Source organism: Impatiens glandulifera, chromosome 1 (genome assembly GCF_907164915.1).
Source record: "Impatiens glandulifera chromosome 1, dImpGla2.1, whole genome shotgun sequence".
NCBI lineage: Eukaryota > Viridiplantae > Streptophyta > Magnoliopsida > Ericales > Balsaminaceae > Impatiens > Impatiens glandulifera.
The window spans coordinates 65366396-65392237 of NC_061862.1; the positions used below are offsets into that span (position 1 = coordinate 65366396).

Below are 25842 nucleotides of genomic sequence, written 5' to 3' on the forward strand. Positions count from 1 at the left end.
AAAACTCTTATACTTGAACTATCTTAATAGGTTGTGTCAAATAAATATCTTAATAATATAAATAATATATATTCAAATTTATTTTTATTATTTGTTTTTTTCAAACATAGGAATTGAAATTGAATTACAATTATATAGTTTTCCAAACATAAAAATTATAATTCAATGTCAATTTTTTGTTGGAATTGGAATTCCAATATCAATATCAATACCAATTCCAATTTCACTCATCTAAACACACCCTAATTGTAATTATAGAATCAATGGAAATGGTTTGCAATGTGTTGGAGGTGTCCGGCCAATTAGGCTTGCAACTGAACTTGTAAAAATATTATGTAATACATTATAAGTGATATAATATATAATTTAAATGGTCATTATTTTTAATCTTAATGAAAGAGTTTACGCACTAATGTTCGTATTTCTTTATAATATGTTATTTCATTGGTTGATTAAATATTGATAAAATATTTTCGAACAGTATTATAAGAATAATCAAACATTAACACAATAAAGAATAATAACTAAAACGATGACAAATAATTAATGAAATTGTTGCATTCTTTCAATAATAATAATTGTAGTCATAAATCAATGGAAATTATTTGCAATGCTCTTTCTATGTATGGTCAAAACATTGGATGGATCCAAATTAATTTTGGGATTATACAAGAATAATAGTCAAGAAACCTAACCTAAACTAAACTCCGCAACAAATCGTGAACTTGTTCATATTAATTTATCTTTGTGGGTTAGGAAAGATGCTTCCTTTCATTTATCCAAGAAGAAGAAATGAAGAGGTTCAACTTTGTTTGAATTAGTGTTTTTTGTTTGTGCATGCATAATGAAAGATTATTAATTACTTTCCACTTTTAGATCTAATCCAATAGACCAATATACAGTCCAGTCTTAGTTGTATTTTAATTTGAAAACGAAACTTACCTTGGGCTAGGGTTCATCTTTGATTGTGCTCAATCACTTGAATAAAAAAAATTGATAGAATAAGATCTGAATTTTTTATTTATTTATTTTATTTCAAAAAATAATTTTATTTAATTTGTCGTGTGTGTTTTTATTTTTAATAATTAATTTAATCTTGTGCAAGATACTCATAAATATATATTTTAAAATAATTTGTTCACTTGAGATTATTTTAAAATTATAGAATTATGGTGTAAAAATATACAAATAGCCCGTTACAAAAATTTGGGACAGTAACAATGATAATAATGACAAGCCTATCAAGACTATGCCCAAATTTGCACATGTATTCATGTGCAAAACTAAGATTAACAAAAAGAATGTTGAATTTATAGCCGTAGAATATAATCTTAAGGATGACAATGGGTACTCATATGCAGTGACGGACCTAGAATTTATAGTTGGAGTGAGTTTGAAAAAAAATAGTCTTAAAAAACTAACGAAATATTTTTGGTTAAAACGAGTGGATAAAATTAAGTTTTATCATTTTTTAATAATTAGATAAACAAACAGTAAATTATATTGATTTTTTTAAGAAATTGTGACTGTAACTAATGTCACATTTCTACCGTAAAAAAATAAAATAAAATATAGGCTTAGTCGGACTGAACCCTAATAAGATCCTCCCATTTTTTATATTAATATAATGTGATAGAAACTTTTATTATAAAATGGTAAATTATACAGAAAATTAGCTTCAACAATATTTTTTTAAATAAATTCTTAATTTTAAGTGTGTTGTTCTATATAGATTCAAAATTTATTCTCTACTCACCTAATGATATCAGCCTAATTAATCTATATAATAATAAAGATGAAATAAATTAAAATAAGTAATGTACATGGATTGAACAACACGACAATTACGATATGTTTGGATCAAAATGTTAGTTCTGGAGATTTTGAAATTCAAGATTCAATATTTTTAATTATATGTTTTGAAATGCAATTAATTTTGTACAACAAAAACTTAGATAATACTCGAAAATACACATCACATGAACACAATTAATATAAAAAATGACAATTTCATAAACTATGATAGAAAATAAATTATAAAGATAATAATAATAAAAAAATCAACCATTTCAAATTTATAAATAAATAGACTAAATATTACATAATAATTATTTTGTTTATCTCAATCATAAAGGAGATACATAATAATTATTTTGTTTATCTCAATCATACAGAGTTTTTTATAAATATATATATATATATATGGAAAAAAACTATTTAAACTATTTATTTTTAAATTTTAAATCTTAGTTAATAACTATATTTTATTTAAATATGTTTAAATATTATACCTTAATAAACTTTAATTTCAGTTAAAATTTTAAATATAAATTATAAATAAAAAAATATATGTATATTCAAACAAAAGAGAATAAAGAAAATATAAATAACTAAGAGTAAAGTAAAAAATAAAAAATTACATTGTGCTCATAAGAGAGAGTACTATATCTCATCTTATGAATCCGTTCATGCCTGGTAACCGATGGTCGGGTTAGGTCATGAAGAGCAGAAGAGGATACCTACTAGATACAGGAGTAGGGAATTGAGAAGGTGCGAAACTCAAACTCGATTTCTAACTATATTAATATTAAAATTATTTTTTTTATTAAAATTTAATTTGTGACTTTTCAAATACTTTATAATTACAAATATATAATAAATATATCATTTAATTTAATTTTGTTCATACTTCACTTTAAATATTGTCATAAATATATACTACACCCAAACTTTAAATTTTTTATATTCCCAAAAAAATATTTCTTTACATAAATTTAAACTGCAACTTTTATTTTAATAACAAAATATTCTCTCATCATTTTTCATATTCAATCTCTAATTTTTTTTTTCCAATTTTCATTCTATTTTTTTATTCTTATTTATCTTCTTCAAGTACAAAATAAGTATATAAGTAAGTAATATTTTTATTTATATTTTTAACATTTAGTTGTTACTAATTTTAAAATTATTTATTAAAATTATGTTTCTTTTTTTTTCAATCTATATAATCTTATTAGTTTTTTAATCAGGTAATGAGTACTCGACGAATCGAGAATGAGAATATAAATAGAAATACTCATCGAGTTTAGGTTCAAGATTAAGTACTTCACTTGTAACCATTGTCATCCCTAAATAATAAATAATCTAGTTCTCAAGAATATTCGCAAACTTTTGGCCCAAAATACACACTACAACCCAATAGGATTTTCATTTATAATCAAGAGGAGTTGTTTGTTTATCTAGATGGTGCTTAATGTATGAAAAAAGTTAGAAAAAATATAAAAATAAATAATTAACCTATCTTATTTATAAATATACTCTAATAATTTTAAAATAAATGATTAAACTTAAAAAAATTCCACAAAATCTAGGACGAAAATAGAAGTTAGATTCGGTTTTATGAATTATTTTGAAGCCATCAGTTTGAAAAATTGATTCAAGCTAACACAAGGAATTTTGGAGGGAGCAATTCTCTCTTTCTCCCTCCCCCGATTGGATTGGATGAGAGAAAAGCTATTCTTTCTTCTTCATCTTCATCTTCTTCTTCTTCTCGTTTTCTCCATCTGTCCTATTAGAAATAGAAAAATAAATCTGTTTCCAATAGGACAGGATTACAGTAAGGTTACGCATTTTGTAATTTGCAGATCTCGTTTATCTCTCCCCTCGAATATCGTTTGATCACCGTCACTTCTACGATACGATAGGGAGGGAGGGGAGACGGATTCAATCACTCATTTTCTTCATCTTCCTTTTTATCCTTTTCATATCGCCAATGTACCTTATACAATTCGGTAAATCTTTTTTATTTTTTATTTTATTTTACATGCCTAATAATAATAATACTAATCAATGCGTGCGAATGCGATGATCATCTTGCAAAACTCGAGCTTTACGTTTTCTCTTGTAAAATGTATTGTGTACTGTAACATGCAATGGTAATATCATTTACCTATCTGTTGGTGCCTTCTTTAACTGTTATTGTTTACTCAGCTATTGTGGTTTTATTTTGATTTTAGCGATGAACATTTGCTCTTTGAGCTTTGAATAGAAATGGCGTTTCCCTTTCTTCTGTTATTTCACTCTCTTTATGGATTTTTTTCCCCTTAATTAGGTCAAGTAAAGTATGATAATCTCATAAAGGACATAGATTCAAGAAAAAAGTGACAGTTGTTGGCTTTTCTTTTAACTAATAACTTTATTGATTGAAGTTTGGAAGTAAATTAATTAAATTATCATATTCTACTAATCATGGAACCTAGGGCTGTTACTTGTAAGGATCAGAATTCATGTTTCCTCATTACCAATTAGAGAGAGTTGATCAAAATTCAGTTATTGAAGACAAAAGCTAGTAATTTTGTTTATTTTCTTGGACTATGGAATGAAATTTATGACCTTGGCTCTTTTCAGATTGTGAAAATTTTCCCATATATGGCTTGCTGTTGGTTGCTTTAATGCAATGATTATTTCTTGATTCATAGCAGATGTTTTTTTCCAGCCTTTTGAATCAAGAACTCTTTTTGCAGATGCTCTTACATGAAAAAAGAATTGCTGAAGAGTGCTGGGTTAATAAATTGAAAAAATGGGAACTTGCATATCAACTCCATCTCACGCAATTAAACCACAGAAAAAGCGTCTCCATCGGATAAGGAAAAGCCATAAAAAGATTTCCAAGTCTGCAGTTGATGGAATCAGGAAAAATAATGGTGAACTTGTTGCGGTTAGTGAATATGTTCAGACAACCACTACCTGCAGCGGATCTGAGGTTTCCTCAACTTACCAAATCACCCAGATGGAGTGGCACCATAGTCAGATTGATAGAAATGGTAAAACTTATTTCCTTACTTGCCACATCACAGCATTCATGTATAGGTACTACTTAAAAAGGTGGAATATTTGGTTGAGAAATTTAAGGGATAAGTCCTAGACATGCAGGAGATGCCGAACTTTGATTATGCTTAATATCCTTTTTGGACAGAATATTGTATTTTTTTTTGAGGTGGTATTTAGATGGTAAAAATGAGGTCCTTGGTAATCTTCATTGCAAAGCTAAAGACAATTTATTGGTATGACATGTAAACAAGGATCTGCAACATGGCCTAGAATCATTGCAATCTGTGTGTGTGGTATCGGGATGAGGAGCAACAAACCTAAAATTTTGGTGTCTAGAACTTCCACAAAATTGTCTCAAGAAGTAAAAGGCTTTTCAGCAGAGAGATTATGATCAGTTAGTATTTTAATCCATGAATGTGGGGACACTGTTAACAATTTGTAACAAGTAAGAATTAAGGAATATATGAGAAGCTTAGACTGAATATGAAATAGATGAGAAATAAGAATGCCTTTCAGCTACAAATTCAACATAATCTAACCTAACCTAATCTACCCATTATATACTACTCTTAAATAGTCTTGTTCTGGGCCTTATAGAATACAACCATTAAATAGCCCATATGCCTTATAGAATGTAACTAGCACACAACAAAAAGAGAGACTGGGACACAAAGAACAAAGGGGAGGGACACCTTAGATTGATAGGGAGGAGGATATTGATTCCAAACTATTCATTTCATAACGAATGAGTAGTGGCTCCTCCTCCTAAAGAGCCTGGCCATAACAACTTATGGTAGGTCATTTAACAACTTTAAAGGAATCTACTAAAATAGGCCAACTGGTCCTCCGCTTGTTATGTCTTACAATATAATTCTCTACACCCTAGCCTAGACTAAGTCTATACATCTCTTGATCTCTCATGACACAATTCAAGATAGATTTAGGGAAAAGAAGGGGAGAAAATGCAGAAGAACTAGAGGTGAGAGGCCAGAAGTTTATCCATTAAAGAATTTTCACCATTCATTACAATATTCAACAATCTTAATATTCATTACAAGGTATAGTTCTCTACACCCAAGCCTAGACTAATACTTGCTATTTTCTATATTTATAACCTTACATTGCTAAGGGTCCCAACAATATTAAGAGTGTTCCTTTTAACACCGATTCAGGTTATTAGAATCAGTCAGTTTCCCTTTTAATCTCCAACGTTAATTTGTGCTCTCTTTATTACTACTATTATTATTTTAAAGAATGTCATCTTTTCATTAATTGACAAAAAAAAAAATGTGTTATGACATGTATGTAACCATGAAATGCTAAAAGTGATAGGAACTCCATATAGTAGCTTTATTGAATTAGTCACAAAAGATATTTTCAGTTATACTTTTATAGTGCTTGGTTTTTAAATAGCTATTATAATATTGATTTTTTTAATAGCTAGACAATAAGCATTTTCTGAAAAAAAAAAAAAAACAAAGAGCTTCATTGTGGTTTGTTTAAGTGGCTTTCTGTGTTCTATCATGTGATTGAAAGCAACATAGTGAATTGTCCCAGCTTCAATATGTTATGATTGTAAGTTATACCATATTATGTGCTTGTAATTTACATTATCTTGAATGATGATCATCAAAACTGATTCCAAATGCATAGGCTTCATATTAGTTTGTGTTTTTGACCCAAGAAAAGTAAAATGATTAATTTGTGTTATTTCACGTGCTAATTGTCTTGGATGCCGCTACTAGAAGTTGTGCATTCAACCAGGAAATGTTGAACAAACAACTTATTCTAAATAATCTTGCATGCAGTAATGTGTCAAGAGGAAACATGGTTTGATTCTGTTAGCTTACCAGAATCTGACTCGGATGATGATGACTACAGTAGCGTGCATGACGGAGGTAATGGAAGAATATTGTTGTAATGTATTTTCTTTGTGCAAATCTAGAATTATCATTATAGAAGTGATAGAATCACGTCTCAATATTAAACAATAGATTTAATAAGATGTGTTGTGCTCTCTAGGATTCCATATGTTAGATAGAGCCATAATGAAGTCTTACTAACCAATTTGGAAACACTGGATCTGATCCAGATGAAAAAGCGTCACTAAGTTATTGAATTTTGTCTTTGACTAAGTTCTGTTTCTAAACGTGATTTCATCTAGAACCACATCCAAATGTGCTATATTTCCAAAGAAATTTATTGACGATTTTCCATCTAGATGTGGATTCAGATCCAGAAACAAAGTGTTTCAAATGGGCTCACTATGTTAGAGTCTTTTCCTTTGTTTGGAACCATCATGATCAGCTGTTTCATTATCAAAGATAACCAAAATGTCTATTATGTAGCTACCACATATTTGTTACGCCTTTCACATTTTCTCATGCAGATATTTTTTCTAACCTTTCAAGTGGCCAAATGGTTCAGTATGAGACCTCATCATGCTTTGTTGAAAACACAGTCCAATACAAGGAATACCATGAAAGATATGTGAAAATAGATGGAAGTGGTTGTAAGACACCGAAACTTTTAGGCAAAGATGGAATTAACGATGCAAATAGATTTGCAATTTTAAGTGATCTTGGAAAGCTTGGAATGCCTGACGAACTTAATACAATACGGAACAACAATTTGGACCGTACTCATGGAAGTTTTAATTGTATAAGAGTAGACAGACATGAATTCGAAGAGAAAACTGAAGACATTATTCGGAAATCTGGTTTACCTCGTCTACTTCCTTCTCTAAGTTTCAATGACAATTTAAATGTACCAAACTCTGTTCAGCAATCTCAGAGGCGAAAATCAACAGTTATCAGACTTTCTATCCAGAGAACATCTGTTGATGGTGACAATTCAAACCGTAAGTGTATTATACTTCAATCTCTGCCTAATAGGACGTGTTTTGATTATCTTAATTGCTTAATGAGAATTTGCTAAAAGTCGTCTATCATTAGACACTCATTTGTGAAATGTTTCTCATAAATATCAAAACTGAAACTATTTTGATCTTTAAAGGAGAACTGCATCAAGTGTGTGAAGAGCTGTCAGCACTAGCAAGAATGGTAGGCCTTTCATTGCAATTTCGTGTAATCTTTAAAACCGTGCAGGTACACCAAAGAAATTCTTATATCGTCCCAAAGCAGGACTTTTAGTTCCCCATTGTGAGGAAGGAAAGCCAACTCCAGGGTGTTGGTCTGAGATTGCACCTTCAAAATTTACACTTCGTGGCATTAATTATTTCAGGTAATATGCTAGTTTTCCTTGTGTACCTGCTACTCACCAATAATTTAGGATGCGTTTATAAAATTAAAGGTTGAATACTTGATTTTGTGTCTGACGGGTAAATGTTAAATACATCAAATAAAAATATGTAAATTTTAAGTACTTAAATTAATAAATTGATTTATAAAATGTAGAGTTAATGTTTAGAAAGTAGTTCAAGACTATTATATTCTTATAGTATATAATTTGATTAATTATTAAGGGTTAAAGTTGTCTTTTTTATGCACTTATTGTATATTATGATGCAAGTTCATAGCTTCTCTAGTTTAATTTGAGTTGAATCCAAATAATTAAATGATTTTAAATAATATTTATCATATGAATTTAATTTAAATAAGCACTTAATTATTCTGATTAAGGGATAAGTTGTGCTAACATATTGGTTCGACAATTGGTTTTGCAGTGATAAGAAGAAATCCCCTGCTCCAGAATTCAGTCCATATACTCCAATTGGTGTAGATTTATTTGAGTGCCCAAAAAAGGTTAATCATATTGCCAAACACCTTGAGCTTCCTTCTGAGAAAGCAGACGGAGACTTGCCTTCTTTCCTTATTGTCAATATTCAGGTATAATCTAAGCTCTTGTTTGCAGACTCCATATTTTATTGTTAAAATGATATAATTGTGTACAATTTTCAAATGTTTCCTGTAATTTATATTACTTAAAAATTGCATTTTGACAGTTGCCTACATATGCTCCACCTATGTTCCTGGGTGATTCTGATGGCCAGGGTTTAAGCCTTGTACTGTACTTCAGGCTAGATGAGGGATATGAGAATGACATCTCTCCCCAGTTTCTAGAAAGCATCAAAGTAAGTTAACCATTGAAGTAGTACAATTGGTCTGTGAGAAATTTACTTCTCGCCTAGAGAAACATTATACTTTTCCTTGCATGTTTACATTTTATCGTCCTAAATGCCCAAATTATTTCGTAGGCTCACGATGGAACAAATTTCATATAACCTATGAATATTAGTGAAGAGGGGTTGTATAAGGGAAGGTGAAACCTGTAGAAAATATCAGTCTAGGCTATAAAGTGTAATTTATACCATAATTAGATTAATACAAGTACCTATTTATAGATATTCAATCCCAAAATCAGGATGACTTTTGTGTATACAGAGAGCTTATAATTTTTCAGTATAGAACAAAAATCATAAATTTCTGCTCGATAATTCATGATTCTTGCTTGAGGAGAGTGTTGAAAATATTAATCTAGGATTATTATAATTGATTGTCTACCATAATTAGTTAGGTTAATGTGTAATTGATGAGTGATTATTTACAGGTAAGTAGGTGATAATCAATACCTAATTTAGAGATATCCAATCCCTAAAACCAGGGATTACTCCACATATGGTAGCTCAAGTGGTAACAAGTCTTGAACTAAGAAGCTATGTTAATCCATGAAAGCACCTTAAAGTTGTGGTCATGGTGAGGTGAGATGTTGTTTTAGTCCACTCTTGGAAAAAAAAAAAAAGCATGTTCTCAAAGAGAAAAGGAGATTACTTATGTATAAAATAGCTTATAGTTTTTTACTATAAAACAAGAAATAAAACAGAAATTGAAACTCAACAAGACCTTATTAGAGTTCTTCATTAGGTTAAGCCATTCTTTTCCTTATTTTCTTTTGTGGTGACTTGTTAGGTGTTCAAAAGGGGAAAATAGATGTCTTATTCGTTTCTATTCTTACAGTAGGTAAGGACTTGCATTTTAAAACTATGTAGGAATACTGGTTATCATTTATCAACTATGAATAAGTTTCATTCAAAGTTGCATCATTATTTCTAATTACATTTTGTATGTACTATAATTCATTTCTGATCAGCAATGTCAGATTTTTAAAACTGAAAGCTGTGATGATTTATGCTACAGAGACTTGTCAACGATGATATGGAGAAGGTCAAAGGGTTTGCAAAAGAAACCTCAGTTCCTTTTAGAGAAAGGTTAAAAATTATGGTGGGAGTGGTCAATCCTGATGATCTGGTCACAAGTTCTACTGAAAGGAAGCTTATACATGCTTACAATGAGAAACCAGTCCTTTCAAGGCCCCAACATGAATTCTATCAGGTGAATGAGTGTATTTGTCTATAACTTATTTGCTCTGGTAAGTGCTTTGAAGAAAAATTGTATAGAAGGAATGAGATTATAGAAATTAAGATAATGACATCCGTTAGAGGCTGCGAAGAAGAGAAGCAAAAGACTTTATTGAATTGTATTTGATTGAGTTTAGTTTAGTTGAGTTTGATTAATATATATAGTATTTGTAAATATGGAATCAAATCCTAATCTAACTAGGAATTAAATCATTCAAATAATATTTATCTAAAATAAAATAATTATTGAGTTTATCTATAACTCTAATAATTATTTATATATCTGACATTTGAAAGGTGGTTCATGTTATTTTTCTTCTTTTTTCCATATGCAGTGGCTCCATTTGAAAACAGTTATTGTTTATGTTTTGTATATGGATGCATTTCTGAATATATAAACGATTGGAAACTAAGTATGTCGGTTTAGTTTCTTAATTGGGATCTGGATCACAGTACATAACTAAACACTCGCAATGCTAGTTGTTTCTTCATCATTGTGGCTTTTACCATAACATTTTCATATATATATGAATCCGTGTTTACTTGAATTAGAAGTTTTCCTTTATCACTCGCTATGGATAGTTTAATAATGACAAGAGACTTGGACAAGTTAGGTTCGATTATCATCTTCTTTTGGTTTTACAGGGTCCTAACTACTTTGAAATCGACTTGGACATTCATCGATTTGGTTACATAGCAAGGAAAGGACTTGAGGCATTCAGAGAACGTTTGAAGAATGGTGTTCTTGATCTGGCTTTAACTATACAGGTTCTTTAGTTTTGCCACTTTCTTTCAAGTAATTAAACTTTTTGCAAAAACAAGTCACATAAACAGCTAGAGAAAGTTAAGGAATCGACCCCATTTGAAAACACTTTCTCAATTGTTTGTAATTCTTAACTACTACTATAAGAATTAAGAGAAAGTTAATGATGATCGTGATATGGATTAACAGGCGCAAAAACCGGAAGAGCTGCCGGAGACTGTGCTATGTTGCGCTAGATTGAACAAGATTGATTTTGTTAATCGTGGCGATGTCCCTACCATTATGACTAATGAGGATTAATTGAATGATTGATTTGGGGGAGTGAACAAATGAAGAGAATATTGAAAAGGTGTTTGTTTTATTTATTGATGATATGATTAAATTGTTTTGCAACTCCAACATCTAACCATAAAGAAGACCATATATACCACCATAATATTATTGTACAGATTGAATAAATATTTATTTCTTTGTTTTACAATATTTTTTTAACTTATAAAAATAAAAAGATAAAAAATAAAAAGCTTAATTGGCTGATGTATTTATTCCTTGTGTCATTCTTTATTATAACTGATCAGATGCAAATTAGTCATCTGACTTTGTTGGCCAAGTGTTCAAAGCTTAAACTATCATACTGTTATCCTTTTTTTGTTTTTTATATTTTAGTTCTTTTAAAAAGTTGATATTTTGTAATAATAATTATTTTTAAAAATTGATAAAATAAAATATATGAATTAGTAACTTTGTAATTGAACTTTTAGAGTACAATGTGTGAAAGCTAAATTAGTTCTTTAATATTTTTTTTTTTGTTAAGTTGATATAGGGATTAGAGTGAGAATGGATTGGAACGGGAATGAACTTATATATTGTTCTTTATAAAAAAATTAATTTGGAGATTCTTTATAATGTAAACATAGTGATTGAGAGAGGAATTTCTGTATAAAAATTATTTTATTTTATTCATATAAAAAAATATTTTAACTAAAATAATTTATTATATATATATATCCTAAATTCATAATATATCTTTTTTAAATATAAAAAAATATGAAATATAATTATTTGTGACATTGTAAAATATAAGTTTAAACGTTGTTATGTTTGTGATGGTGGTGTTCTCAGCGTTGCAAACGGTAGTATGCAAATAACATCTTTAATTCATCCCGATGAAACCGGATTAAAATTTCCCCCAAAATGGAAAATTCGGTTCGGATAGCATAGGAATGGAATAAGTTGATAAAAATCTCATAAAAAAAAGGCTCAAATAGATTTTGCATATGACACAGTAAGAATGAAGAAAAATAATTTTCTGTAATGGATAGAGGCAAGAAGAACGCTTTGGGCCTCTGAAATCAATTTTGTATTTAGGTTAAATTCAATTATTTATTAAAGAATATGTAGATAACTAACTTATACAATTATCTCTAACACACAATTGGAATCTTCATCTTTTTAACTTCATTATTGACTGTGTGTTGACTTGGCAGTGATACGATGACATGTCACGTTGCATGTTGACTTGGCAGTGACATGTCATCGTACGACTGTGTTGACTTGGCAGGGACACGATGACATGTCACGATGCATGTTGACTTGGCAGTGACATGTCATCGTACGACTGTGTTGACTTGGCAGGGACACGATGACATGTCACGTTGCATGTTGACTTGGCAGTGACACAATGACATGTCACATTGTTCTTTAATTCATTCAAGAACAAAATAAAAATTAACTTGGACATGGAACATTAGTTTTGCAAAAATACAAGACGGAAAGATTATCATATACCAAGTGAAAGAAAGAGATGGCCATAGTCCCAATTCTATATATGGTTCAAAGGATGAAAATTGAAAACCCTAATACAAAAAATCAAGATCAGAAGCTATTTTCTAGACCATATTCGGATAAGAAAGGAGACAGCGTGGGTTGGAAACAAACGAGTCTGAAATCACTACCAAATTCTCATAAGGCTTGTATTTTATTGGGAAAACAAGATCCCATATAAAACTTCTGTTTCATCCCTGGCTTGTTTATCAAACATGTGTCATTTATATCGAATGAAATATGAAAACGAGTTGCATTTCGTCAATAGTGCGCTCATTTACATGGGAGTTTGGAAGAAATAATAATAATAATATCAAACATAGTTCCCTATAAGCAAATCTATCAAATTTGAGTTGGAAGTACAAGGAGTACTTAGTATCCCTTTCAAGAAGTTATTAATGTATTAGCTCAAACAGGTATAATGGCTTTCATCAATCCAGCCGTCTTAATAAATACTCAATTTGAACTTCCTTTGTCAATGGCATGATCCAATCCCCATATAAATCACCAACCAAGTTTGGCATTATTTTGCAACTGGGATTTTCTGCATCATCATCATCTCCTACATTAATCCCTACTTCTTTACCATAATTTTTTGCTTTTATCTCCACTCTTCTCTTTATTGCTTCTTCAACCATTGTATAAGTAAGTAAATCCATCAACCATTTTCGGTCCTGGAAATTTTTCAAAGTACCCACATTTTGAACGTCTTATTCTTTCAGCCACTGAGAGAAGTGGCAGCAGCCATGAAAAGAGATGTATGTATGTACACTTACTTGTGCTCTTATTGCAGCTGTATAGTCATCGGGTGAAGCTCTAAACTTTGCCTCTGCTACGAATTTTCCATAGTGAATTCTCTTGGAAAGGGTCTGTGAAGAATAACAGTCATTAATTCCATTAAACTGACCATTTGGAAATATGCTAAAAAGATATTCTATTTGGAAATATGCTAAAAAAACTATTCTATTTGGATCTAGATTTTTTTATCCAGGTATTTCTATATGGAATATCCCATAAGTAAGCTACTAATGGGTGGTTAATAGTTATCTTCATAGCATGTTGGCTGAAGTGGGGGTCCTAGCGGTGGGATGCTGTTCAGCCTCCTCCAGGAAAAAAAACTCTCATCTCAAAAAATAAAGAAGTTATCGTCCTAGTGTGTATGGAGCGTTAAAAATGGTCACTGACTCAACTATGTGGCAGAACAAAGTGTCACAAGAGCCACTTCTATAGTTCTAACGGGGGATGAGATGAACCAGTAATGGAGGTCCAGTTTGCTTTGACTAACTATATGTAGCATATATTTTTATGCATGTGGTGGGTCTGGGATTTTACAAACACCTTACTGGGTAAGAACTAACACGAACAGATACCTGAAGACAAATTGTGTCGCAGACTGCGGTTGATCCACAGTTACCATCATCTCCTTCCATAACCAATCTGGGAAGAAGGTCATTAAAGTACATGTCCCATACTTTCTTGTTAATATTGATGGATTGAGCTACTGGATGAAGTACCTGTTAAGAGCAGAAGAAGATTCATACTTCATAGACTTTTGGCTGCTGTACAGAATTTAGAGCAAACATATTCAGCATAATGCTGCAGGGAATGACATTAACTCAACAAAAGTAATTAGATCAGTAAACCTTTTAGATGAACTTCTTCTATTGAATCCTGTTATAATGAACTTGATGAGCATCTTGTTAAATGATTATAATATTTGTGCAACAAATGAAAGGATCAATAAAAAAAAAGAGAAATACAAGTATAGAGTGAAAGTTAGAATATAAACAAACTCAGGAAGACTAAGATCTCAGATAGGAAAAATGTAAAATGAGAGACAAAATGGACGAAAGAGATTGAAATGGAATATGAACTATAGATAATTCACATAAAGAACAAAGAATAGCATTGATCAACTTGATTTAGATTTTAGTGTGTGGAAATTTTCAATTGGATGTTGGAGGGGTTTGTGGTTCTAGATGAGACTTTTTTTTTGACGAAAGTATTATTTACTTGATGAGATGTGATTCTAGATTGTCCTTGTTTTTTTGTTTCTCGTGTATGACAAACTGATAGGTGTGATGGCTATTTTATTGAATAAGCATAATTTTTCCTTTATTCTCTTTTTTCGGGTCTAGTGCAACATTTGAAATTTATATACTGTAATAGGTTGTGTTTACTGCAGATTTTTATGATTTTTTTTCAAATAAAAGAATATAATTGAGCAAATTTTGGCTCATATTTTACAGAATTAATTGATTCATATAACTCAGAAAGACTGTGATCTCAGATAGCGAAAAGGAAAAACAGAAGACAAATCAAAAGAGTAAAATGAACTAAAGAGATTGGAATGGAATATGAATGATACTTCACATAAGAAAAAAAGAATCACATCGATGAAGCTGAGTTAGTTAGCAGTGCCTGAAAATTTTCAACTGCATGATTAGAGGGATTTATACTTCTAGATGTAATTTGAGACTCTTTTTCTATCAAAAGTCTTATTTACTCAATGCACTGTGGTTCTTGATTGAATTTTTTTTGTCGTTTCTTTTGAAGGCGACTGTTAGGGGGTGAGAGCTATTTTAGATGTCTCTTTTCTTTTTTGTACTTCTTTTTCAGGGTCTAACTGTTACATTTGATATCTTATTTTCCAGAATAATTTACCTGCGGATACTTTAAAGGTGGAAGCATAGGGTCGGGAATGTCATGTGGAAAAAAGGGATGCTCATCAGGACTCTTGTATCTCCCAACCTGACCAATAATAATCCACAAAATAATTACAAAACTGAAACCAAATTTTATTCATCAGTTTTGATCATGACTTACCCGAGCATGAAGCTTCTCAGTTTCTTTCATTATATACTCAACCAAGGACCCATAGAATCCATCCATCAGAAAAGCATTGGGGTCATATGTGTTTGGATTAAGACAATATTGAGCCCTTTCTAAGAGACTGAATATGATGCTGTCCTCTTGTCGTATCAATGAGTGTCTAATCCCATTTAAAGTATAGCTTTCACTTTCATCAATTCTTTCCTTTTGTGGCAAACTGCAGATAAACAAACAAATGACCTGGTATCAGAATTGAACTTGACCAAGAGCTTGTTTGATGAAAAGTTGATATGGACTAAATGTTTAAAATGTCTTTTATACTTAACATTTTAAAATATTATAAAAAATAAAGTTAAGAAAATATGATATTTTAGTTGATAATTCGAATGCTTTGATGGTGGGATAAGAGGTTATTTCCATAAAACAAATATTCATAGTAGAACAACTTTGTTCAACAGAGTGAATAAGACAACTGTATAATATCGTTACCAAGAAAACTTCCCAAGATTGCACAATTTGAATACATTGTAATGTCTAGTAGAAGTTCTGACAATGAAATCTATTAGTCAGAAATTATTCTATCGAATCAGTTATGTTGAAGTGTTCTTATAAGCGGGAGGTCAATGGAATTATGTTAATATAGTCAAAATCTCGCACTAGTCCCTTGCACAAGAGCAAGGCTTTGTCGCTTGACATGTTTATGGAGGAAGATGTGTACATGAAAGTCACCGAGAGCTTGATTTGGTAAATCTGCAAACTCAATAACCAAAACTTGGAATCTCGATCTCCTAATTGAAACAAGAATGCTCAGGACCTTGAACCTCAAAAGTTCTTTCTTGACATGGAGTTAGCCCGGCCATGTTAGTTAAGACAATTGGTATTATTGATTAGTAATGTGTATAAATAGATTATTAGTCTTGAATTGACCAATTTTGAAACATTCTATAGAGCTGGGTTTGGAAGAGAAAACGTCATTAAAATTATGAATAAATGTCTGATCAAGTTATGTCAACTTTATCCACGTTTTCTCACCAAACCCAGCTCCAGAAAGTGTTTCCAAATGGGGGGTAAAATAAAGAAAGTTTTTCCATATTTTGTGTGCAAGTCCATCTCCCCTTCTTGGAAACCCTAGTTCTTGTGAATAGATCCTCACAATATTATCAACTAATGACTTATATACCTTTTGAACACATGGCCCAACATTGGGTTCCTTGTGAGTGTGGTGAGCTAGTATATGAACAACCCTATTAAATAATGAATGCGGTATACAAAATTTTGAGGTACCTCAAAAATACTTTAAGAACAGGAAATGTCCAGGACCGGGTAATCAAAGAGTAGTTCACTAATGTAGATTGGGCTAATGATACAACCAATAGATGACCATCTTCCAAGTATTGTACAGAAATCTAGGGAAATTTGGTCACATGGTGAAGCGAAAAATCAATCAAGGATAGCCCAAAGCAACACTGAGGTTGATCTTAGAACCCCTGTACCGAGATATACAAAGGAATATTGATACAAAAGATCCTAAACAAGACACAACACATATCAATTTACAGACAAGGCCCTTCCAAGAATCATTTGTGTGTACCCAACTTGAAATCTACTAATTTATACACAGCTGTGCCTATCTTTCTTCACAATTCTGAGCGGCTTATTCATCTCTTGTTAGTTTTCTTCAATGATATTCACAAAAATGACTTAATTGAGGAAGATAGTTAAAAGTTTAGTATTGAGGCAAATCATCGAACAGTTCATAAGCAAAACTAACTACGAGGAAACAAGAAAGAGTCTTTCTTATATATCGTTCCTTCCAATTCCTCAAAATATACTACCGTAGTGTATCTAATGGGAATACACAGTATAAGAGAAAAAAAAGCGTTACCCAACAGCCATTGCATTGGATTGAACGCGATGTCTGGACGGGATTGAACATCGCAGAGAGAATCTAGATGGTTTGATGGTATCGGCGGTGAGGAATAGACATCCGGGTTGGGTGGAGTTGAAAGTGTTAATCCTGTGAAAAGATGGAGAATGGATCTTCAACAACTTCGTCTCCATGATTAGATTAGACGCAATGAAAGATAACAAAGCAAACTTCTTTATAAATGGAGGAGAATGCAGAGTAGACTGTATATGATTTGTACGGGTTTGGAAAAAGGAAAGGAAAGGGCATAATTATATAGAGACAATCAAATGGTGGTTGTGGTCGATTCTTAACCTTTCCTCTCTTGTACCCTTTTTCAAGTCTCAATTTTGAGTTTCCTTTTACACTTAGGCCTTGTTCGGATTGGGGTTTTTAAAAAAACCTAGAGAGAGAAAAATGTAATGATTGGTGATGATTTTGAGGAGGTGATGATTATTTTTGGTAAAAAGACTTAAAGGGTATTGATATATATGAATAAAATAAAAAATAAAAATTTAAAATAGAGGGTATTTTAGTATTTTGGTTAATGAAATGAGTGATGTGATTGTTGAGAAGTGATTGATTGGAAAATTGATTTGGGATAGGTTTTTTAAAAAACCCAAAAAAAACAAGGCCTTAGAAAACTCATAAAAAATAAAATAAAACATCACTTCATTTATTTCTTATCAATCACCTTAACTAAAATATTATCTATTTTAAATTATTATTTTTTATTTTATATATATCTATACCTTTTAAATTTTTTTACCAAAAACAATCATTAACTCCTCAAAATCATCGCCCATCATTTAATTTTTCTCTCTCTTGATTTTTTTAAAAACTCACAACCGAATAAACTCATAATCGTATAATTGGGATGATTTTGAAAAGGTAATAATTTTATTTTTTTAAATACTTAAAATAAATTGAAATATATAAATAAAATAAATAATAATAATTTAAAATATAAGGTATTTTAGTATTTTGATTAATAAATTATATTATGCTATTGATAAAGAGTGAAATAGTATCTTATTTGAAAAATTCATACCGAAGAAGGCCCTACTTATTTGATATGGGTTGTTCAAGAAATCTTACTCAATAAGGTTTGAGAAGCCTTACTCAATAAGGTTCATTATCCTTATATCTTTTTATCCTCAAAATCAATCAATTTATATAAAAAAAATCCTTATAGAAAATTTCAATAAATATTAATACCCTTTAACTATTTAATAAATTTGGGATATGCTATGGATTTGGAGTGAATGGGTTAAAAAAACAATTATTTTGCAACTAAAATTTAAGTGCAATTGTAAATGGGATGAAGTGTGATTAAGGTGAACCAAACCAAAAGAATAAAGTTGAAAATTTGTTAATCTGATAGGAAAAAGGTTTTGCCAAAATATTATAATTTAACTTTGAGCATATTTCTTTTAATCAAAGCTAATTATGTTTTGTTATGATAACCGAGTTTGTAAGGCATTTTCTTTTGAAGGGTTCAAGAGGCTTCTCATTGTTATTTACAAATTTACCAACAACTTTTGGTACTATGTCTTTGCTATTCGACAATCCATGAGTCACATGAATATTTTTTGTAGGGATGCTTTCTCACCAAAATTCTTATTAATAGTCTCTCTCTTTTAAATTGGATTTAAATAGGAGGCAGGTAGGCATACTATATGTTGAGATTGTCTAATTAACATGTATAAATTCTTGTTAGGGTTGAGAAAGAAAGAACGGTGAATTTTTAATTTTGGAGCATCACTCATTTTTTATAAAATATTTTTCAATTAAGTTTCAGTTCTTAACAATAAGATTATTCTTACATTCTTGATTGTAACTGTCTTACACGATTTAGAGAACATAATCCTACTTTTATCCAGGTTAATTTCCTATACTAAGAGGTTCGAAAAACTCAAAAAAAAAATCTAAGAAGTTGTTGAACATTAATGTAAAGAATAAAAATGAGTACATTTAAATTCATTCTCTTTATTGTAGTCTCATGTAAGTTTGAAAATATGTGATAGCTCTGTTGATTAGCAGCGGGATAATCATCATTTCCATTTAAATTTATGTAGGGGCTCAACCCACAAAGAATTTTTTTTACGGTATCAAAATTTATCGTTATTTATTTAAGCCCATCCCATTTTCGATTCTTGGTCCGTCCCTGCTCGATACCATACACGAGAGCAATTAAACAGACGCAGAATTTGCCGCCTAACGAGTTCGAACCCTGGATCTTAAAGTGAGTATTCACCTCTTATTACCGCCGCTAGAGTTAGACTAGAAGAGGATATATGTATATTAATTTGAAATGAATTATGTAATGATATATTTTTTTAAATAAGAAAAAAAATATAAGAACTTTTTGAAAAGGATAGGTCTTATAAAAATTATAAATTTGAATACATAATATGAAGGAGAATATAAAAATATATATTCAATAAGATACTTTTTGGATTGGATTAATATAATAACTTGAAAAGATGAAAAATATAATGATTTGGGACGATAGTGAAATGATAAGAACATTTTTAATAAAAAATACTTAAATATTTATATATAATAAAATAATAAATATTTTAATATTTTAATTAATGAATTAAAAAAAACAAATAAAATAATATTTAAATAATTTAAGGCAACTGGGACGTTTATTTTATTTTTATTTAGAACACCTAACTACTACAAGGACGTTTATTTTATTTTTATTTTAAATTTTATGATAAATTATTACACCCATAACATCGTGTCAACTTTTTACTGATTCTAATAGCAAAATATATAATTCCTCAAGTAAATTTTAAGTATATATATAATTTTAATAATTACTTTGGGTTTGTTTTATTTGGATTTTTTTGGATTAAATTTAATTTTTTTCTCTCTTCTTTTTTATTATTTTAATTTTTTTAATCACTTTATTCCTTTATTTAAAATATCATTTTACTTTTACCAAATTATCTAAATTTTAAATTATTAAACTCTATTACCCTGTGATACATTACGTAATTTTTAACAACAGTGAGAACTTAAATATCCCAAAACTCATTATACTTAAATAAACATATCCATATTTTATACAAGTTTTTTTTTTTTTCACTTTAGCCAAAATAAACTAAAAACCCAATTTAGAATATGCCCTTAATTAATTTATTTAATTTTATCAAAATAAACTAAACAAATAAAATTAATATTTCAAAATAAGCTACTAATAAACACAAAAGATTTTAATATACAAAAAAAATTAATTAAATTAAAATGTTTAAATCATACTAACTTAGGCGGAATAAAATATGCACTGTGACCTCAATTTTGCTATAGCAGACAATCTTATCAAAGGAATGTGTTATAAAACAAAATTTTCGACCATAAATTTTGATCAAATTAATTATCATTACAACCGAGACTTTACATAAATTAAATTTACGCATTATATTGCTTAGAAAATAATTCAAAGAATTTTGATACTATTTAGCCATATTTAAAATTGAATACATTGTTCAATTTGGATTCCTTAGATACTAAAATATCATATTTAATATCAAATACACTTTCAAAATTTAGAATCAAACCACAAATATGAAATATCTCATTTTCATGTGAGAAAATAATTTTAAAAAAATAAACTAAAATACATAAATAAAAAATAAGAAACAATTAAAAACGACACCTTCTAATGCTAAAACAAACGCTCATAATTTGATTGAGTATTTTATTATTTGAAGTTGTTTTCTCTCTTTTATATTAATAACAAATTTAACATTAAGATATAAATAAATAAAATTGTTTTAATTTGATAATTTTAATCCATTAATTATAAAAAAAAAATAATTAAAAAAATACACTTTATAAAATATGAGGAGTGATAGACAGAGCCGGCTCTGATGTTTGGGCTGCCCCAGCTCCCAATAGAAAAAAAAGTTGATATATTTATTGTTAACCTTGGTCAAGTTTAAAAAATTAATAAAAAAATATAAAATTTAAGTAGGTAGGTTGAGCCACTGAGCTACACCATTTTTACATTTAAAATTACAATAGATTTTTGTAAATACCTTAATAATTTTAACAAGTGGGCTGCCCTATCCCGAGGGCTTGCCGAACCCTGGTGATAGAGTAAATTTGAGAGAGACCATGAGAAAAAAAAGTGAAGAAAGAGGCTTAATTATTCAGCAAATCAAATCAAATTGTGTCGCATAATTTTTTTTCTCAAATTTTCACAATCAAATTATATTTCAATCATTTATCATAAAATATTACATAGATGAGAAGCTTATTAATTAATACTCATGTACTCCACATTTCCATGGTCTGGTTTATGTGGTGGATATGAAGTTGACTGCTTTGTGAGATAAAGTCAAACTTATTCCTTTTAAGTTTCATCTTTTCAAACGAATTATATTTATTTTGTCCCTACCATTCTTAATACAGTCCTTTTAACCCTTCAAATATTTTATTTTTATTTTTATTTTTTATAATTTGAACATGCATAAAGTTTAGACGGTTCCATGACTTTTTTTTAAAAGATTGATAAAAACAACTAGACGAGTAACAATTGCATGAATCTATCGAAATGATCTAGTTAATTGTACATAAATTAACCGATTTATGAAAAAATTGAGCAAAGCAAAATTATTAAATATGACTATTGTTATTATTGAAAAATATTGTGAAAAATGATGCTTTGGGGAAGAAAAAAAATCAAGAACATTGTCAAATATGTATAAAAGTTATTAATAAGTTACAAACTTTTCCAACTATTTGGGTTCAGTTTGTAAACGTAAATCTAACAAGGTAGTAGACTAAGGGACAAAGTAACTTGCAGATTTGAATTAGATCAAACTCTGTATAATTTCTTATTTGAATTTTTATAAATTTGATGAAATGACCTTGAAAAGAAGGTAAATTTTAAAAATAACTTACCCTTATTATTATCTACAATGCAATTCATATTTATAGAAACATGAAATAAATAAAAAAAACTTGAGGAACATGCTGAGCACTTGAGCCAATTGTTTGATAACAAAACTTTGGTAACAAACAAAGACAACCCAATCTAAGCATACAATTAATTATTCACACTTGTATTGTTCAAGTGCCAAGTTATTTAATTTAAAAAAAGAAAAACAAAGACACATTCAAATGACCCAACAAAGACAAATAATGCAACACATATGATATTTTCTTCCAAAGCCCAATCTCCTAGCTAGTTGTGTTGGCTGCTTATTCTTGATCAACCATAGCCCTTAACATTTGAATACTAGTGGTGACATTCATAATAAGTTGTTTATTAATACAATTTTATTTTTAAAATATGAAAAGAAAAATATAAATGAATGTGTAAATTAATTAATAAATACCTGGAGACCATCTTAAGAAGCATATCACGCTGTAACCAAAAATTAAATTAAATTAAAATTAAGAATAGTGTATATTAATTATACAAAATAAAATAAAATAAAATTAATAGATTCTTATTACCTCCTCCCTTAATTGAACATTCACCTTAAGCAAAGCTTGCGCTTCTTCACATGAAGAACACGGAACGGTTTTTAGGACATTTTTGTTCTCCATATTCAATTTCTCATTCTTTTCCAGCAAACAAATCTTATTTTGCTCCACATCATTCTGAATTTAATAAAATTATAATAATTAAATAATGTCAAATGCAATAACTCCAATTTAAAGAAATAAATAATTAAAAAGAGTAAGAACATCATTCACAAAATGGATATATATAACATTAACTTACCTTCATTTAGTTATGAGTTTTCTTAAACTATCAAGGAGCACAGTAACCACCCTCTTTGTTTGATATTACCTAGCCATAAATATCAACATCTCTTTTAGTAAAAAATATATATATTAAAGAATCTTTTTTTTCTCTAGAAATGAATGTAATAATGAAAAGCCAAATTAAAAATTATATTAATGGAAATAATTTTGTCAAATAATTTAAATTATTAATTAAAATATTTAAATTATAATTGTATGTTTATACTTTAATTATAAGATTCTAAAATCCCAAATATTAATACTATTTTATTCATTTTACATAAACACATGGAAAAATATTTTCTATCAAAATAAGAGCTCGTTTGATGAACTGGTTTTTTGGGTTTTTCCAGGATTTTATCCTAAAACCCAAACATCCTTTCATCCATCATTTCAACTATCTAATCAATCATTATATATATATAAATACCAAAATTACCCTTTATTTAATTATATAAAATTAATTTATATTTAAAACTAAAGGATATTTTTGACTTTTTAACTTTAAAAACTAGTTTTTTTAAAATTTCATCAAACAAGGTTTTTTAGGACAAAACCCAGAAAAAACCCTAATAACCAAAGATCAAACAAGCCCTAAGTAACATCTTTTGTTATAATTTCCTTCAAGTACAAAAATAAAAGATTTATATATAGAGAGAGAGAGAGAGTGAAATCAATAAATGAGATTACAGACTCAAAATCAATTCAATTATATATATAAAGAATATAGAGATTAAAATGTTTTTTTTATCTTTGTATATTCATTCCACACAAGAATATAGGAATGAAAGAGATGAGAAATAAATGAAATAATCATACTAAACAAAATCATTGTAACATAATATATATATTTTGTATGAAAATAATATGCATGAGGAGAGACTAGAGAAACTTGTAATTAGTTTTCAAATGGAGGAGACAATCATTTTACCTAGAATGTAGAAACTTGTTTAATTGTGAATTAGAATAGGATGTGTGGTGTGCTTTTTATAGTGCAAGATTTATCACTTGGTCAAAAAAAATATATATAAAAATATTTGGAAAAAGTTATTTATCAACAAAAATTGTTGTAATATGGTCTAAATAAATAAAGAAATATTTGGAAAAAGTTATTTATCAACAAAAATTGATGTAATATGGTCTAAATGAATAAAAAAATATTTGGAAAAAGTTATTTATCAACAAAAATTGTTGTAATATGGTTTAAAATGAATAAAAAAATATTTGGAAAAAGTTATTTATCAACCAAAATTGTTGTAATATGGTCTAACAGATTTGTTAAAAAAATATTTATCTACTTTTACCTAAAATAATTTATTAAATTAAATTTTCTCATCAAATAAAAGTAACATTACTTTTACTTTTTTTTATTATTTTAATAATATTTAAAAGTGGTTTGTAATGAAATATAATTATGATAAAATAACATTTAAAAAAAAGTAAATTTGTATAAAATATTGATAAACAGTAATTCATTTAAAGTAACTTTTTATTAATCACTATTTGAGAATTACATTGTGAAAAAGATAACTAAGTTTAGGGGTAAAATAAAGAATAGTTTGTAGTGAGAGAATGTGCTTTCATTTTATCCTTTAACTATCTGATTTTCAAAAACATATATTACTAGAAATCTTATTTAAGTCTAATAATATTTACTTCATTTATTTTATTGTCTAAAGTTATAAAAGAAGAAATATTGTGAGTAAATATGAAAATAAGTTTAAAGTTTAGTTTAAGTTTAAGTTCTTTTTCATAAAATGAAATAATAACTAACTTTAAATTATGTCTATTGTAATAGACCTTTTTACTTATTAATTTTTTTTGACAAATCTCAAAGTATAAATCGAAGAAATCGACAATTAAAATTGAATTATAAAATAATAATAATTGATGTAAAATTTCGGTTGACAATCATTCAAACACTATATTCAATAGATCCTTCACAAATATATTATAGGTTCTCCAATCTTGTTGTTTTGAATAGAGGATGAATTGTTAGCATATATATATATATATAATAACCAATATTCATTCTATTAATATGTCTATATTTATTTAAAATAAAGATTAAATTTACATATTTATTATTTCTCGTTGCAAAGAAAAAAAAATATAATTATGTTTTTTTAATGTTGAATTAACATATATTAAATAATTCGGGTGATAATAATTAAAAAAAATTATTCAATTTGTCGTTCAAAAATATTTTTTATAACTACTCCAATCTTGTTAATCACAGTTAATTTTTTTAGTTTCTAATTTTGTCGTTTTCAAAAGAATATGTATTAATATTTAATAAGTTCGTTAACGAGTAATATTTTAAGGTATTTAATTTTGACATTCGTAAATACATTTTGAAATATTCCAATCTTGTCGTTTGTACGTAGATATCTTTTGAACTTCTCAAATTTTGTCGTTTTCAATAATATGTATTTTTACATTAGGGTGATAATCATTTAAACACTTTCATTACGTCGTTAGTATATTTTTAAGTTTCATTACGTCGTTAGTATATTTTTAAGTTTTTCAATCGCGTCG

The 25842-nt window shown here is 28.6% G+C and overlaps 2 protein-coding genes across 2 annotated transcripts; one reads left to right on the top strand and one right to left on the bottom strand.

Annotated features, from left to right (window-relative positions):
- The first annotated feature begins 3474 nt into the window (after positions 1–3474).
- Positions 3475–11453, top strand: LOC124921520. The gene is made up of 10 exons (XM_047462190.1): positions 3475–3791; positions 4524–4823; positions 6639–6728; positions 7220–7690; positions 7938–8073; positions 8516–8678; positions 8795–8923; positions 9987–10181; positions 10853–10975; positions 11160–11453. Exons 2-10 carry the CDS (start codon positions 4580–4582, stop codon positions 11268–11270), a joined length of 1662 nt encoding a protein of 553 aa, XP_047318146.1. The 5' UTR covers positions 3475–3791; positions 4524–4579; the 3' UTR covers positions 11271–11453.
- Positions 11454–12992: 1539 nt separating this feature from the next.
- Positions 12993–17792, bottom strand: LOC124918752 (chorismate mutase 1, chloroplastic-like). Its single transcript, XM_047458793.1, has 6 exons — positions 17512–17792; positions 15621–15843; positions 15459–15545; positions 14165–14308; positions 13571–13663; positions 12993–13468 (listed from the first exon to the last, which is right to left on the bottom strand). Exons 1-6 carry the CDS (start codon positions 17685–17687, stop codon positions 13226–13228), a joined length of 966 nt encoding a protein of 321 aa, XP_047314749.1. The 5' UTR covers positions 17688–17792; the 3' UTR covers positions 12993–13225.
- Positions 17793–25842: the final 8050 nt, after the last annotated feature.